This window comes from Heloderma suspectum, chromosome 10 (genome assembly GCF_057233095.1).
Source record: "Heloderma suspectum isolate Gila_16-S chromosome 10, 16-S_ref, whole genome shotgun sequence".
In the NCBI taxonomy this organism is placed as follows: domain Eukaryota; kingdom Metazoa; phylum Chordata; class Lepidosauria; order Squamata; family Helodermatidae; genus Heloderma; species Heloderma suspectum.
The window spans coordinates 16,123,642-16,142,055 of NC_139467.1; the positions used below are offsets into that span (position 1 = coordinate 16,123,642).

The following is an 18,414-nucleotide window of genomic DNA, read 5'->3' on the forward strand; positions in this document are numbered from 1 at the left end:
GAGGTATGATGCAGACTGAGTGTTTCATGGTGCTGGTGTATGAGTTAAAAAGGAGGCATCCTGGTCCAGGCAGAAGAGAGGTGGCTGGGTTAGGCAGTGTCTGTTGTAACCATCAAATTCTTTAGGAGCCACAGTGCCAGCCACCTAATATTGACAGTCGCCACTCGTAGCCAGAGCAGGAACATGAAGCAATCACGGTGTTACATCCAAGCAGGAGCCACCAATTAGATACCTGATCCTGCCATGGAGGAGAGCTATCTGTCTGGTGCTGGAGGAGGGACACAACGTGGGGCAGAGGAGACACCTGAAATTTGCCGCCTCTGCCCTCCAGGAACATTGAAGGGATCCATGAGGCAAGGTGTCAGGAGCACCATATGAATTTGGGGCGGAGGGGAGAAACGACAGCCAGAGGCTCGCGGGGGCATCGCTGAGGAAAGCTGCCATTGTGTGGGCTGTGATTGATCTCTGTCTGTGTCTCTTTCTTCCCTCGTCACCTTCTCCCTGGTTCTGCATGCAAAGTAACTGTCTGCCTCTGCAGCTCTTGTCCGGCTCTATCCGTCAGCCAGACAGAATCTTAATCAACCGCTTCACCACTAGGGCCAAGGCGAACTCCCCCCCCTACACACACACACACACCACGTCACTGATCTGTGGGCAGATTTCAGAAACAGTAAGGTCAGCCAGGCTTTCCTGTGTCTGAATTCCCCAGGCACACAAATGCACGCACACGCAGGCACACACACGTGCACACATAGTAGATCACACCTTTTTATTCTGGTTTAAACAGCCTGGGGTTCAGGGGGCTGGGGGAAATTGCTCCTCCAGTTCCATACTCACAACCACAGGTATGGATTAGGGCTGCACAAATATTCTCTACTTTTGAAGTTTGGGACATTGGTAGCGATTTTGTTAGGGTGGAAATTGTCCGGGGGGGGGGACATAATTTGGGGGGGGGAGTGGGAGTGGACTTTTTCAGTTCTGTTGCCCATGAGCTACTGCACCTCCCTCTGTCCTGGATGAATCATATGGGTAATTCTGCCCTATTAGAGATCATGTCATGAACAGGATGATGTCATGACCCTGTGCAGATAGATAGATAGATTTATTTATTCATTCATTCATTCATTCATTCATTCCATTTATAGCCCACCATTTTTCCTCTTTAAGAAACCCAAGGCGGCATACATAATCCTCCTCTCCATTTTATCCTCACAACAACAACCCTGTGAGGTAGGTTGGACTGAGAATCTGTGACTGGCCCGAAATCACCCAGTGAGCTTCCATGGCCGAGTGCGGATTAGAACCTGGATCTCCCAGCTCCCAGTCCAACACTCTCGCCACTACACCACACTGGCTCTCACAGATTTGGCTGTTGCTGTCAGGAGGTCGCCCCTGCTGCCTTCTGAAATCCTCAGGTAGCCAGAATCAACATGCAGACAATAGGGCTGTTTTCCAAGGCTTTATTCCCATTCAACCTAATGATGCTTACAGATGCTAATTGCTTGATCCTACGAGTGAGACTTAAGAGAGCTGCCTACTCGGGGGTTCTAACCTTAGGAATCATTTGGAGGGGAAATCAGGTAACCACTGTACTTATGAGCTAGGAGGCGAGAGTACTCCCCTTTCCTGTGGGGCATCAGGGCACTGCTGTTGCCGTCGCGCCAAGCAGGCTGAGTGCTGCCTCTTAGCACCCGCCATCTCATGCTTGAGGGTGCACCAGCGCCTAGTGTCCAGAAACTGCTGTTGCTCCGCCCTCTTGCTGCCAGGGTCACTATCACTCTCAGGAATGTGTACCGAGAGGGACTCTCCCCCTGGCTGCTCCTCTGAAACGCGCACGGGTTCCTCTCCCGCAGTTTCTAACTCTTCCTCAGAATCAGAACTGCTTTGGGGCTCTCTAGGCTCTGATCCAACCCTGAGAGTTGGCAGCTGTGCAAAGATGCCACATGGTGCTTCTAGGCCTGGCCCCAATAATATCTTCAAGTACCCCCCACCCTGCTGCTGTCTTTCCTTTGTCTTATGGATGCCATTCATTCCTTTGGGGGCGGGTGAGCATAGAACATGGGAGAACTATGGCACTGAGGGCCAAAACCTACCCTCCAACTTGACCCTGGGTGGGCTGACCCTCGCTGTCAGAAATTCCACTGTGTGTGTATTAGGGATGTATGAGAAATTTGTTTCATTTCATTCTTACCAGAATTCCAAGCTTGCGAACCCCCCTTCCCAGCCAAAAAAAATTTGGTTGAAAAATGTGTACATTTGAAATACGTGAATGAAAAAAAAGTGTACTTCCCCAAAATGTGCACGAACGTACTTTAATCCAGGGGAGAGAAATTTATATTTTTCAATATTCATATCTTTCAATGCGCCCAACTGATACATACATTTGGAAAAATGTGCACAAAAAGATGAACAAATTTTTGTGCAAAAGAAAAAAACTAAGTCACAATTCAGTGCAGGAGCAAATTGGAATAAGCTTTGAGGTGGAATTTGGAGAACCTTGATGAATCAAATTTTGCTGATTCTCACATCCCTCATGTGTATACGTCAAACAAGCAAACATATGCTGTACATGCTCATGCACACACACAAACCCTTGGTCCTTGGTATTTGCAAACCCTCTCTCTACCATACCTTTCCATCACAATGGTAAGAATTTTGCGGCCCCTTCCTATCCATTTGCTAGCTCTCGATATCCAAGAACTGTGGTTGAAAAGCTGGCTATAAATATATATATATAAAATGAGCAGTCCATGACCCTTGGCAAATTAGGAGAAGAGGGATTCAGATGTTTGCACACCAATACTGAGTAGGGATGGCAGAGAATTCCGCCACGGATTTCAGTGAGGCCGAATGCAGTGGCATTCGGCCCCCCAAAATCTGTGGTGGAACAGCCTGCCCCCCGCCCCCCCGTGGATTCCCCCCGGGACAAAGCTTACCTGGGGCAGATGTTCCGGAAGGTGGCGGCTCCGGCGGCGGCAGCTGGTCTTTTGACCGGCTGCCGCAGCCGCCATTTGCATCCTGGTCTTTGCCGTGATAGGCTACGTAAGTATTTACGTAGCCTATCATGGCAAGCCAGGCCCCCCCCAAAAAATGGCGTACGCAAATGGCGGCAGCTACAGTGGCCGCCATTTGCGTTCCCTATTTTTCACCTTTTTAGCCTGCGTAAATATTTATGTAGGCTATTACGGCGAAAAAAAAGGGGAACACAAATAGCGTAGTGGGCACTATTTGCGTTCCTTCCCCCCCTCCCGCTGTTTTAGCCTATGTAAATATTTACGTAGGCTATTATGGCGGGAAAAAAAGGAACGCAAATAGCACCCACTACGCTATTTGCATTCCCCTTTTTTTTCATCGTAATAGCCTACATAAATATTTACGTAGGCTAAAACGGCAAAAAATAGTGAACGCAAATGGCGGCGGCTGTAGCCACCGCCATTTGCGTACACTGATTTTTATTTTTTGCCCAGCCGTGATAGGCTACGTAAATACTTACGTAGCTTATCACGGCAGCCTGGCTGGACACAAATGGCAGCCGCTACGGAGGCCACCATTTGGGTCCGCAGCAGCCCGTCTGCGGCCGGAAGCCCAGCTGCGGACGGCCCTGGCTGGCTGCTCCGTGGCCAGGCAGGATTCCGGGGGTGGGGAGGACCGGATCACCTCCCCCCCATCGAGGATTCCGGGGGGAGGGACGGAGCGCCTCCCCCCCCACTGCGAATCAATTCTGCGAAAAGGTAAGTGACTTCCATACATCCCTAATACTAAGCGAGGAGAATTTCCTTAAGAATCACACAAATGCACACACAGTTGTTTCTGTCTCTAGCTCAGACGCATAATTATTCTGGAATGAAAGTCTATAATTTCATGTATGGGGCAGAAAAGACAGTTTGAAGCTGCCTCCGTCTGAACCTCTCTGCCTCTGTCCCAGCAGCAGCCCACATAGCCAGGGGCATGATTGAGTGACCCGCACTCTGCGAGTGAGTGGAGGGAAGTCACTTGAAGCTCTTCAACAACATAAATAAATAAATCCATAATAAATACGATGCCTCTCGGGTCTCCTGCTGCATAGTTGCTGAATAAGCATTGACCCGTAGATCTGTCTCGGATACTGATGTCTGTCAATCACAACCAGGAGGAGGGGGACTGGTGGGCTCAGAGAGGGACACTGTCCCAATGTTTTGATGCTGGGCCTGGGCCTCAGAACTGGTTTTCAAGTGCCAGAGCTTGGAAAGTGTGAACTGTCATGGAGCCGGCTGGTAACCGCTGCATGGGGGGCAGCCCCCCCATGTTCTTTCTGTGGGGAACCCAAAGTCATCAGTAGGCTTTCCACTCATGCTACACCATCAGTGTGGTATACAATTGCCAGGGCCCCATGAAGACAAGAAAGGAAGGACCCTTGGAGAAGCCTTCCAAATGGATCACCATAGCTCAGTAAAAGAACATGCAGGTGGGATCTCCAACAAACTACTGCAATGTGAGTCACTCCTCAGCCAGCCAGCCAGCTATGGCTGGATCTACACTTACCGCCTTTTTTCGCTTCCAATGAGGTTTCACCGCCCGCCTTTCACACTACGCAGTGGTCGCCTCGAATTGGAACCGGAATTTCCCACTTTTGTGCTCCCACTTTCAATACCCTAATATCCTGGTATTTCCCCTTAATGTGCTCTGATTTTCCACCTTTGCTATGAAATCCGGTCGTAGGCCCCTCCCCTGCCTGTCCATATGAGGCAGTGTTTGTATTTCCCTCCTGTCCAGTCACAGCTCTCGACTGCCCCATGTCTTCTTCCGGCTACTGATCGCATAGCTTCTTCAGCAGCCCCCATTTCCTCAGCAAAGGGCTGGATGTGCGAGCGCTTGTCTGGTCTCGGAAGCTAAGCAGGGTTGGTCCCGGTCAGTGCGTGGATGGGAGACCACCTGGGAATCAGGCTTCCTGCACTGAGCAGGGGGTTGTTCTATCCCTTCAAATGAGATTAAGTTTTACCTCCTCCTATCCCCCGCTCTGGATGTTGTTGTTTTTTTTAAAAAAAATCAGGCGTTATCCTCGCAGAATCGGGGCTTCTCCTCAATGTTTTTTTTTCTAATTGAGGCATGATCTTCCAAGCTTCAAACTTGTAAAGTTTCACAACTTCGAATCTTCGAAGATCATGCCTGAAAAAAACACCATGCGAAGCCCCAATTCTGCGAGGATAACGCCTGAATTTAAAAAAAAAAAATCCTGAGCGGGGGATAGGAGGGGGTAAAACTTAGTCTCATTTGAAGGGATACAACAACCCCCTGCTCAATGCAGGAAGCCTGATTCCCAGGCACATCCAACTACTGACCGGGGACAACCCTGCTTAGCATCTGAGATCAGACAAGTGCGTGCAGGAAAACAGCAGGAAAACAGCACAACGCTTGAGTGTGAACCGAGCTTGTGCATTCGATGAAGCACTGCAATGGGGAAAATGGGTGAGTGTGAATAATCACGGTTTAATGCGAGAGCGTTTAACCCGATGGGACACCGAATTCATTGAGATGGCGGGCGCAACATAGATTGGCCGTATGCCTTCTTTTAGGAGACTCTGCCATTTCCCCCACCCATCCCAGTTTTCCGTGTCTTCACCACTCTCACACAGCCACTCAGACACATTTTGTGTTCACTGGGCATGCTCAGTCTGCATTGGGCTGTTTGGAGCTTCTCCCCCCACTCTTTTTGGTTCTTTGCCTACATATTTTTGTACTTCCGCAAACCTTGGGGCTTCCCCAAGCCTGCTGATGCCACCCTCTCCTGCATGGATGGTGCTGCTTTGACTTCATAAGCACCAGCAAGTGGAGAACTGAGATTGCAATTTTACATGGTGGAGATGATAACTGAGAGTGTATTTGCATGTAGAAGGTCCCAGGTTCGATCCCTGCCATCTTCAGTTAAAAAACAGATAAATTAGCAAGTGATGGGAAAGACCTCTGTCCAACTCCTTGGAGAGCCACTGCCAGTCAAAGTAGTCAATACTGGGCTGTATGGACTGACCTGGTATAAGGCAGCTTCCTATGTTTGTCTTCTACACTCATGGTTTGCCAAGGATGAATCAAATCCATCGCAGGTAGGCAAATAGCTTTAGAGCAGCCCACCCTGCCTCCTGAGTACTAGGTTTGGGGCAATCCTTGACCACCACCTTAATATTTTGCTCATTCACCCAGTACTTTGTCCCGTTTCAGGCATTCAGTGAACGCGTGGAAAGGTGGGGGAGAGTCGTGAATGACTGAAAACTACATTATCTGTCCTGGAAGGCCTAAATCCCAGTCCTGTAGACAGGTGGGTCAGCTATGATTGCACAGTGAGGGAAATGAACTCTCTGTGTGCTCAGAAACTCTCTTTTAGGGTGCAATCCTATGCACGTTTAGATAGAAAAAAGTCCTACAACTCCCAGCATGCCCCAGCCAGCCATCCTCACAAACCGATACAGAACCCCAGGCCTGGAATTTAGGCCTCCCAGAATGGTTGATGTTTCCTGACCCTTGACCCATACTGGTCTTCCCTCCTCCGTTACTCCCCGCCACTTCTGTCTTTCTGTTTGGTCTATATTTTAAGTCCAACTTTGGGTTTAGATCTGGCTCGTTCATACCTTCAGGTCATCAGCTGATGCTAGGGATGTACGAAAGTCACTTACCTTTTAACGAAATTTGATTCGAGATGCGGGGGGGAGGCGCTCCGTCCCTCCCCCCCCCGAATCCTGGCCGGCCGGGTCCGCAAATGGCGGAGGCCATAGCCGCCGCTGTTTGCGTCCCTGCAGTCAGCCGTGATAGGCTACGTAAATGTTTACGTAGCCTATCATGGCTGATTAAAAAAACAAACACGCGCATACGCAAATGGCGGCGCCCATGGGCGCCGCCATTTGCGTTCCTTATTTTGGCACGTCTAGTCTACATAAACATTTACGTAGACTATGGCGAAAATAAGGGGAACGCAAATAGCGTAGACGCTACGCTATTTGCATTCCCCTTATTTTCGCCGTAGTCTGCGTAAATGTTTACGTAGACTAGACGTGCCAAAATAAGGAACGCAAATGGCGGCGCCCATGGGCGTCGCCATTTGCGTACGCGCGGTTTTTTTTCCTTTAAATCAGCCATGATAGGCTACGTAAACATTTACGTAGCCTATCACAGTATTTTTTAAAAATCTAGCCGTGATAGGCTACGTAAATCTTTACGTGGCCTATCACATTTTTTTTTTTTTTTACTGGAAATGGCGGCGGCAGCAGCTGGTCAGAAGACTGGCCGCCGAACCGCCACCGGAGCTGCTGCCGCCAGGATGATTCGCCCAAGGTAAGTCCCGTCCCGGGGGGGGCGGGGGGGCAGACCGTTTCACCACCGATTTCGGGGGGCCGAATGCGCTGGCATTCAGCCTCCCTGAGATTCGTGGCGAAATTCTCTGACATCCCTACCTGATGCATTCATCATCACATATTAAGCGATGAATACTGCATGGGCAAACCAGCCTCTTGCAAACTATAAATCGTCTGGCTTATCTGTACTACTAATGCAAACCCTTTGCATGTTTGAAATCTTGAGATTGCCTTCATATCCTGTGTTTATGATGATGAGCCAGCCAGCCGTGTTTGGGTATTTGTATGGACCCAGGTGCCACCTCCACCCCACCCCCGCTGCTTCCGCAACAGGCAGCTAACTCAAGGCATATCTGCAAGCCGTGTTACTCAACACCATCAGATCTGATCCAGTTAATGGCCAAACCATACAGACTCCCACCGCTGGACCGTTTCTCCAGCTATCATCCATGCAGTCTCAAGGCCTCCTGACATTAGCTTCCTGGAAGAGGAAATTGGTGGAGTTTTTGACAGAGAAAGAGAGCTGAGGCAGATCAGATGAGGCACTCCCACTGATGAGTCCTCAGGCAATCTAGCCTCTGCATGCACATGCACCATACACACATACAGAAGGGAAGAGAGACTTGTACCTTGAGTCAGATTATTTCACAAATCCTCTCTAACAGCCCAGATACGAGTTGGCAGTAAAACATCCTTGTTGCCGGACCATATATTCAATCAGTGGTTACTTCACAGACTGGAAACCAGGACTCCTGGGTCCTATTTCTCACACAAGTGGAATCTAGAGAGTGTTCAGTTTAGTCTCTGCTGTGATGAGGGCTTAGCATAATTTAGGCACTAATGAAGCCTGGGTTGCGGGATTCAGCTATGGATTGGGGTAGGGTTTCAGGAATGGTCAGCAAGGTCAGGTTTCACAGACAGAAATAGAACAGCACCATGGAAAGCTGAGTGGTGCTGGGGCTGGAAGCCAGACAGGCTTGTCTGTATGTTGCTCCAACAAGGAGCGGAGCAAGACTGAACCTTAAATTAGAGTGTATTGGTGTTTAGGCTGTTTGGCACAGCTCCATAGTGACACAGGCTTTGACTCTTAAAAAGATATAGCCTGTTTTAGCCATCTCAGCCAGCAACAATGCAGGAGTAGCTGTGGCATGCTAGTGTACTCATGGCCCAAGTCCTCAGCACTTGAGGATGGTAATGCAACCTCCTCTGGATGCAGTAGAGCTGATCCCTGGGGTCTTTGGGGAGAAGTGGGTCCTGAGAAGATGCCTGTGATGCTTTTTCATGGCTGGGTCCTCTCCCATTAACTCTAGAGCCTCTTCTTCTGAAGTTGGGATCCTCTGAGGATGAGGCAGTCCTGGTCTGTGACACACAGTCAGAGCAAAATGAAAGAGCCTTGGAGACCTATTAGCCATCATAATAGTTAAATGGTGTGTCCATATTCAGGGGTGGTATACCACTGAATGCCCACTGCTGGGCACACACAGTCCACAAAGGTGGGCTATCAACTCCACACCCTGCTTTTGATCTTCCCAGAGGCATCTGGTCCACCACTGTTGGAAACAGAATTGTGAACAAGATGGACCTTTGGTTTGATTTAGCAAGGCCATTTTATGTAATTATAGGTAAATGGAACCTCCTCATTCAGAGGCAATATACCTTTCAGTACTAGATGCTGGGGACAAGCAAGATGAAGCTGTTGCCTTAATGCCCCGCCTGCTGGTGAGTTTTCCAGGGGCATCTGATGGGTCACTGTTGGAAATAGGGATGCTCAAGGAGTTTGTTTGGTACATATTTTTAAGCAGACCGACCTGATTCATACTTCCCAGCCTAATGGATCGGAACTCAGTTATTTTTTTGCCCTGTTCCACTTTTTTGACACAGTTCTCACCTCCAAAGTGCATGTTTTAGGGTAAAATGTATGCATACAAAAATGTGCATTTTATGAAAACAGTATTTAAAAATAATGCACGTTTTTGTGCAGGTTTTTTTTTAATGCAGGTTGGTGTGTAAATGGGACAGAATGGACTTACGAATGCGCACATGTAAAACTGACATGGACCAGATATAGAGTAATCCATCCATCCTTAGTTGGTGTAGATCAGGGATGGGCAGGAAGTAGATTCCCAGATGCTTTGGACTAACTCCAAGCATTCCTAATCACTAGCCGTATGGCAGGGGCTTCTGGGAGTTGAAGCCCCAAATATTTGGAGATCTCCCTTCTGTCCACCCCTGGTGGAGATGACCCTTGATCTGACCTTGCATATGTTCTTCTGAATGCGACTCCTGTGTAGTATTTTCTCTCTTATCCCTTTCCCTCTCTTTTGGAGGAGCGTATGCTAGACAATGGGGTCCTGGGAGCCTAAACCGCCAAGAGTAGATTAATTATAGAGCATACCTGGGCAGCTGCCCAGTTCTTGACTCTTTTCTTCACTTCTGTGTGTGTGTGTGTGTGGGGGGGGGGGGTGTTGTTGCTCTCCCTTAAACTAAAATATTTCTTGCAAAGGGGGTAAGTAATGCAGCACTTGTATCTCCTGGCAGTTAAACAAGAAATCACGCAGTACATTTCAGTGTACTGCAATCCTGTTCAGTCAATGATACCTTCAAGAAAACCACGGCAATGTTAATGATGCAGTAATACCCTTTAAAAAATAGAAAAGAAAAAAGAAGGGTACAATTGCTATTTTCCACTACCCCACCCCAGATTAGATTGCGTAGTTCAGAGTAGCTCAGTATATCGGCAGAGTGGCGGTATTTTTTAGTGCACCGTCCACTCTTGAGGTAGAACTGTGTCACTCTGGCACCATAGAGAACTCTACATCAGGCAGAATAATTACAGGATGATGACAGGAAATTGAAAGTTCCGTGTGTAGTGCAAAAAGCTTGCATATGTCTACACTGACAGAGGTTGTGCTGATGAAAAGCTCAGTTACTAAAAGAGGTGTGTGTTGAGTTTGCCATCCCCCTGGGAGGCACACTTCCTTTGGCCAAACTCTAATGACAACCTCTCTGTATGTGTGTCTTTTGCTGCACAGGGCTGCTGGTTCGGGGTGCGGATTTTAATCAGGCAGCTGAAAATTACACAGTTTGCCAAGGGGACAATACAACACTAAGGTGAGTTTTCTGCCTCTGACTGGTGGTGGTACGGGTTGGTAGTTGTCTATGGTGTGTGTCTGAGTATGTGTCTCCCCATGCTGGATGGTATGATGATCTTCCCTGTTGAATTATTGGTGTGTACTGCTGAGCTTCTCAAGCTTTGTAAAAGCAGGCCTTCCTCCCACTCTCAACTTTCTAGGACTCCCCTCCTCTCCAACCCTATCCACCCAGACATCTCCTTGGGTGTTATTGTAGGACAGCTTTCCTCAACCCGGGTCTCCCCCCTCCCCCAGCCTGGCCCCGCCGCCCATGATTTGGATGCAGCTCCCATCATATGCACCTCTTCTCCCTTGGCAGCTTACCACAACCCCTTTCCTCTCACTACCATCTTCAGATTGACAGTAAATAACGTGCCCACAGCAGACTGGGGGCTGCAACCCCACACTTACTCCCTTTCATGATGAAATCACAGGAACCCACATTTAGAGGAATTCCGGGGTTTGATTTGGGGTTTTCCCCCTTTAAAATGGCCCTGAGGTGAAAGGACAAATGGGAAAGGGCAATAGGGAGGGTCCAGCTTGGTTGGGCACCTGCCAACAGCCCACACTCCAGCAGGGGCCCAGAGACACAGAGACTCCTGGAGTTGTGCTTCCTCTTCACCACTGGTACCTGCTTGTTCAGCTGCCTCTCGCTCTGACCCAGACAACGGTGCAGTTTGCGATGACTTTTCCCGCCATTCTGGAATCCAGTTCCCGCTGGAGACTTGACCAGGTCCAAGGTAGAGGACCTTTCGAAAGTATTTCAAGACGGATCTCTGTGATGGATTTTTTTCTTCTTCTTTAAGTCTGTAGAGGGTTGGGGAAACTTGATGAGATTTTAGTGATGGGGTGCTTTTGCCTCCTTCAGAATGGGACAGGTGGTAAATCAGGGCTGGCAAGCCTTTTTTTCTGTTGAGGGCTGCATTCCCTTGAGGGTAATCTGTTGGAGGCCTCATGCTGGTCATGTGTGGGGCTGAATCCAGCAGTGGACATAGCCAGGGCTAAAAGTGGGTGAGGTCACCCATTTCTCTCTTTTTCTGCCACCCCCTTTCTCTCTTCTTTTCTGCCTCCTTCTTCTCTCTCCCTCCCCCCATCTTTTTCTTTCTGCCAGCCCTTCTCACTCTCTCTCCTTTTGACGCCCCATTCTCTCTCTCTTTCTCTGTCTCTCTTTCTGACACCCCATTCTCTCTCTTGCTTTGTCCCTTATCCTTCCCACTTGGCAGGCCACCGTACAGACTACAGAGCCACTACAGTACTGTGTACAGGCCAAAGGCCACAGGCTGTGACAGGCCTCCTGTCCTGTGCAATGGAACAGCACCTCCTTTCCAAAAGCACCCTCTAGTGGTCCAATGGTTTTTCAGCTACATTCTGCAACTCATCCGAGTGCCCAGCCTGGCACAGAGAATGGCACCATTCCTTGACCCCGTTCTCCCATTTCCCCCTTCTGTTGATCTCTGAACCCAGCACAATTTTGTGCCGCCAGGCCACAGTTCAATAATTTACCTCCCACCCCCCCGGGTCTATTAAAGTTTCATCACAACATCTTGACTGTATTTAAATAAAAGATGGTCCCCCGGCAAAACGCACTATTACCTTCTCATAACGCGTTAATAGCAGCCAGCAATGACTTACGGAACGGCTAATAACTCTGTCAAGTGCGGCATAAATTTACCAGGCCTTGATTTTAATACCCTTGCATTCTTTCAAATTGAGAGCCTTTCCCTGTGTCTGGGGGAGTAATATCCCTGTGTCTGAGGGAATAATATTCCCTCACCCCACATGAAGATCAGTTCAGTGTGGTGCTGGAGCCATATCAGTAGCTCTATGGCAGTGTTCTTCGCACAGAAGAGCCACGTGAGTCCAAGGGCTGCAAGGCCGCGTGTTTAGCCTATCCCAGAGTTTCTCCTCTCGGCTCCTCATGTGTTGAGGGGCACCTTTTGCAGTATGGAAATGCACCAAAGAAATGTGGCAGAGGGGCAGGAAACACTTTGACACAGGGCCTCTTTGCAGGAACATCAGGCCATCTGAGGGCCAAAGTAAAAGTTATAATGTTGCTGGATGAAACTTTGGCCTGCTGGCTGGCTGCCTCCCCCTTGAAAAGAGCCTATGAGAGTGGGTGATTTTCAGTGGTGGGGTGAGGTATTTAAAGCTCCAGCCACTTCATAGAAAAGCACTCAGCACGTAGAAGTGTAGGGTTGGAAGAGGCCTACAAGACCATCGAGTCCAATCCCCTGCTCAGTGCAGGAAGCCTGATTCCCAGGTGGTTCCCCATCCAAGTACTACCCAGGGCTGACCCTGCTTAGCTTTCAAGATCAGACGAGATCACATGCTTATGGGCAGTGATTCATTTCTAAAGCGAGGGAGGCAGGGACTCCAGATAGCCTGCTTTCCACCCAGCAAGATATGCAAATCATTGCCACTGAGCATGTACAGAGTGTCTTTCTTTCCCTACAGCTCTGGGACAGAGGATCTTGCTGGGTGGAGAACATAGCTGGCAACTGTAGTCAAGCTGGCTGCAGCCCAGAGCATCTGGCTTGAGGAATTAATCATCACTTCCCCAAGCATGTGCAGAGTTTTTTGCCATCTGATCTTGGAGGGTGGAGAGAACAACTTCTTGTCAGGCTACGTCACGTAAGTGCGGTGGAAGGTCGATTGGCAGCTCTTTCTATCAATCAGCTGCAGCAGCAGCACGGAGCACTTGATACTGGTTGCCAAAATCCACAGCTTAAGACCCCCAGCGCCTAACATAGGCCTCACTTGAGACAGATTCCTCCCATCTCTACCATCACCCAAGGGCATCCTTTTAATGACCATCTCTGCATCAGATTCTGCCAGCAAGGTCACAAAGGGTGCAGTTTGCGATGACTTTCTCAGCCATTCTGGAACCCGATTCCCGCTGGAGACTTGACCAGGTCCAAGGCAGAGGGACTTTCGAATGTATTTCAAGACTGATCTCTGTGATGGATTTTTCTTCTTCTTTAAGTCTGTAGAGGGTTGGGGAAACTTGATGAGATTTTAGTGATGGGGTGCTTTTGCCTCCTTCAGAATGGGACAGGTGGTAAATCAGGGCTGGCAAGCCTTTTTTTTCTGTTGAGGGCTGCATTCCCTTGAGGGTAATCTGTTGGAGGCCGCATGCTGGTCATGTATGGGGCTGAATCCAGCATTTTAGCCAGGGCTAAAAGTGGGCGAGGCCACCCATTTCTCTCTTTTTCTGCCACCCCCTTTCTCTCTTCTTTTCTGCCTCCTTCTTCTCTCTCCCTCTCTCGTCCTTCTCTTTTTGCCAGCCCTTCTCATTCACTATCTCTCTCTGACACCCCATTCTCTTTCTCTCTCTCTCTCTCTCTGACACTCTTGCTCTTTCCCTCATCCTTTCCACTCAGCAGGCTGCTGGGGAAGAACAGATCGCTCTTCCCAGAGGTCTGAACTGATCACTTGCAGAGGGCTTTTGAAATTAGGGCACAGGTTGCACCCCTGCTGTAAACAAACACACTATCACATTAGCACCCCCATCAATCCTCCAAAAGAGCTCAGGTGAACATAAATGGGGATTATCTCATTGTCATCGAGTAGCAACCCCCATCAGGTAGGTTAGAGAGCTGCTGCCCCCCCCCCCACGCCACCAGGTAAAACTATCAGGGGACACTTACATAAGAGATGGTCCACCAAAGGGCAGGCTGCCAAAGGTCCCCTCCAATCCAGAGCTGGCCTTAGGCTTGAGGGGGCCTTGCGTGTGTCTAAAAACATGTAGCAAGTATGGTGTGGGGTCCAACTTTGACCTCAGAAGGCATCTGTGGTTGAGGGGAGCAGAACCCTTTGCCCTCCTGTCTAGGGTTTACTTCTTATCTGATATCACACATGACCTTGACTAGGAGAAAGCGCTGTCTCTCTCTCTCTCTCTCTCTCTCTCTCTCTCTCTCTCTCTCTCTTTCAGAGAGGGCTATGGGGAAGTAAGCCACAGTTCTGGGGTGGAGGGAAGAAGTTTCATGCTCTCTGTCCATGCACCCCTCCAGATTTCAAAATCACATCTCCACCACTCCCGTCTTTTTACCCAATTAGGGAAGTTGCTTGTAAAAACACATGGAACTGCTGGCAACCCATCCTGCTTGGCTCTTAGCAGGGCTTTTGAACCCAGGTCTCCCTGGGCCAACATCCTGTCAGCTGTTGCCACACCAGCTCTCAGACCGAGCTGGGACATTGTCCTAGGAGGACATGAGCCCTTGCACCACGTTTGGTCTTGCTCTGCACATAGCAGGATCACCGGGCCATAAGATTCTGATCTGCTCCACAGCTCTTTGTTCGCGTAGCATGCATCAAAGTGATCAGGATGCTTCTTGAGGGAGCACAGTCAGCAGCATGGGGCGGGTGGGGCTGGGAGCCATAAACAGGAACCCTCTCCCCCACCCCCATCTATCCTCTCTGCCTATGCATCCATCCCCCTCTGCACACACCAGCTGGAAGTTGTGAGTCAGCATGCCATGAACGTGTTCCTGCTATTCTCTCCCCACCCTCCTTCCTCTTCTCCGCCAGCCCCCCAGTTTCCAAGCAGCCTGCAGTGTGCTGGGTTCCCACCAGGCTGAATCAGTGGAGGCTTTGACCTACTTCCCAAGACCTCTCCCTCCCACACTCTCTGCAGAATAAGCCGGGGTGGGGGGGAGGGAGAAGGGGGACAAAGCTCTCACTTGGCTTGCAGGAATACCAAAAGGAAGGTGGTGTGACCGCACCAGGGAGTCTAAGTCCTCTGTTAACACCCCCAGGAAAAGAGATAACAGAGATCCTGGCCCAGCCTTCCACAACCTCCAGATGTTTTGGACTTCAACTCCCATCAGCCCCAGCCAGCATAGACAATGACCAGGGACTGTGGGAACTGTAGCCCAAAACATCAGGAGGGCACCAGGTTGGGGAAGGCTGCTCCTGACCACAGCTGGCCTCCCACAGAACCATTTCCTTGCTCGGAGGTCCATCTAGTCTGCCATTCTGTTTACCACAGCAGCCAGACAGATGCTTCAAAGAAGCTTGCAGGCAAGGTGACAGGATGCGCCCAATTTCCATTACTATGGCCTTCTTCACACAGAGCTTTCATCTGGCTATTGAGATTGGTTACTCGCGGAAGATTGCGGGTCCTTTAGAGGACGCCGTCAGCCTCCAGGGCGTCTCCTGCACTAAATGACCTTTATTCTATTTGTAAAAAGATCGCACTGGAGTTCCCTTGTGAAAAGAGGAAAATCCACAATAAGGGGGCTAGACCAATGAAATATATATGGAAGATAAGGGGGAAAGGGGGCAGGGAGGAAGGAAGTGCGTGTAACGGAAGTCCGTCATGATCCTGCATTTAAAACGGAAGCAGAAAGCCCCATTTTAAATGCGGGATTTTAGGCTGCTGTAGATTTGCTCATATCTGTCTCTCTGTCTACCACATTTTTATCCTGTCCTACTGTAACCCACTGGCATATTTTTCTTTAAGAATTCTGAGGGAATATTCCTGCACAGGCTCAGTAAAGCCGTGAGATAGGGAGTGGCCACCATTTTAGGCAGTTGCCAAAATTGCAGTGTGGAAGAAGCTTGTTTTCTCCTCCCTGCAAGACCCTGAACCCTTGAGACAGAGCTGTTTGCAGAGTTTGCTCCTATGTTATTGGACTCATCCACCTCGAGAAGATTGCTGCAGAGCTGGAGTGAACTGAGTAGAGACCGTTTTCCTTCTTCGGTCAGCAGAAAAATCAAGCTTCAGAGAGCAGTTTTATTTATATTTTTGTTGTGGGCTCAACCTTAAAAAAAAAAAGACAGAACTTTGGGAGGGCTGTGCTCTGTTTTATTATTTTTGGTGATAAGTGTATTGTTATGTATGTACAATTATTACATGTGCATTATTATTTTAATTAAGAAATTAAAATATATGTTAATTGTCCCTGTACAAGGGCTTTGCTGTGAGTCCCCTTGGAGACCCTGAAGAAAAGTGTTACACTACCTCCAAGGAACCCAGAAGTGCTGCAGTTACTCTTAAAAATGCCAGCAAAAGAGGAGATGAGGGAGCTCCATAGCTTTGCTGGCCTGGTTTCTCCTGATCCCCCTGCCTGCCCTCCTCTCATGGCTGCCATAGGGGCCAGGATTGCCTCCCCGCCCCTTGCATCAGGAGTTGGTGGGCAGATTTATGGGCCAGGGTTATGGGGGTGTGGTGGGGATATGGGGCAAGAGAAGCCACTGCTGCCTCATGACACACTTCCTTGGCACTTGAAAAGACATATGGGGCATCTCTGGGTTGCAACTTGGCGACTCGAAAAGCCACAGAAATCTGACCTACTTGCGTCTTCGATAGTGCTGAAGAAAAGGGAATTTTGGCACTTGTAACTTTTCTCCCTGTTGTGGCATTGTCAGGCACCTACGCAGCAATAAGGACCAAACCTCCCATTATGTTTAGGCATGATTATCTTTCCCGATAAGGTTGGGGGGGGGAGGGAGAAGAAGGAAAGCTACAATGGGAGCCTGAAATCTTGACAAGAGAACTATTGGAGGAAGGGATGAGAAAGGGCTTCTTAACCCTTTCCCTGCCAGGTGTTTGTCCCCTCAAAATTGCCCCCTTCACCAGCTGTTTTCCCTCCATGAGCAGGAAAGCATCTCTCTCTCTCTCTCTCTCTCTGAACAGTCTTGAACAGACACATGGCTGAAAAGGGGTTAAATAGACCCTCTCCTCCCCGTAAGATTTCAGTCTCCTTAAAGCTTTTCCTTAAAAAAAAAAAAAGGCAGGGAAAATCATCATGCGACTTCACGTGATGTGTAGGCTTGGGCCTTTAGGGAACAGCAGTCCGAACCTCTTTTGCTCCCGGCCACTGTAGCACTGTACTGAGTACCCCGGCAGACAGCTTGGCTCAGGGTCCATACTGCAGTGTGAGGGAGGAAGAATCATACTTTTATAAAGTATCGGGGTCAGTTGTGATTTGAAGGGGAGAGCACAACGTCCTCCCCCTTCAGCTCTTCTCTGGTTATCTTCGGAACACTTGTCCAATCTGTGCCTGACAGCTGTCAGAGACCAAGAAACAGGATTACTTAGCGCCCGTTCGCCTTCAAGGCGAGAGAAAAACCACTCTGATAATTAAATCTCGCAGCTGGGAGCCACAGGGTGAGGAGAGAAGGCCCATAGAAATGAGGTGGTGGGGCTTCTGGCGAGGGGCCAAGGGGGGTCAGGGGGCTGGGAAGAGGGGAGGGGGAGCAGCCCAAGCCCGGTTACGGGATGAGGGTTGTATTTGAAATGTGTCCGCGTAGGAATTAACTCAGCAGCTGAGTTCACAGAGTCTGGGCTTCTTTCTTTCTTTCTTTCTTTCTTTCTTTCTTTCTTTCTTTCTCCAAACGCTCATTATTTTTGTAAATCTGCAGTTTGGAAGGTGTTCAAGTTTTTAGGGCTTGATAAAAAGCTGTAATAACATGGGGTTTTGGACTTCAAAGGGCTTGGTAGAGAGAGACAGCCAAAGGCCTCACCACAGCTGTGAGGAGAACCCAGGAGTTATATTTCTCTCTTTCTCCTGTCTCCCCCCCCCCACACACACACACACCCTGCTGTAATAAACTGGATCCTACTAGGGATGTCAGAGAATTCTGCACAAATTTTAAATGGGATCGAATTCTGACAAATTCAGTCTGCGGAATCCTCCTCAATTCCTCCACGGAATCCTGGGCCTCCTCGACCCAGACTGGAGCTCACGCGGACCCTTTTTTTTTTTTGTCTGCCAAATGGTGGATTTTACGAAAATAATTATGAAAAGAAATCTGTAAATCGAAAATGGAGGAAGTAGAACGCAAACGGCTTTACCCTTTTTACGAGGCATTTTCCCTGTGACCCGAGGCTTTCTTTTGCTGGGGCTGAGTTTGAAGTCCACGGAAATCCTCCATCATTTCTGTTTATTGTCTGTGGAGGTCAGGTGAGGTCAGGGCTGGTGAGGTGAGGTCAGGTGAGGTGAGGTCAGCTGACCGGAAGT

At 49.1% G+C, this 18,414-nt stretch overlaps 1 protein-coding gene across 1 annotated transcript in view; it reads left to right on the forward strand.

Moving 5' to 3' along the window:
• The window catches only part of IGLON5 (IgLON family member 5), a 142,228-nt gene that overhangs the window by 90,187 nt on the left and 33,627 nt on the right, over positions 1 to 18,414 (forward strand). The window contains exon 2 of the mRNA XM_084814360.1: positions 10,352 to 10,430. Within this exon, the coding sequence (XP_084670486.1) occupies positions 10,352 to 10,430 (79 nt within the window). The remainder of the gene's footprint in view (positions 1 to 10,351; positions 10,431 to 18,414) is intronic.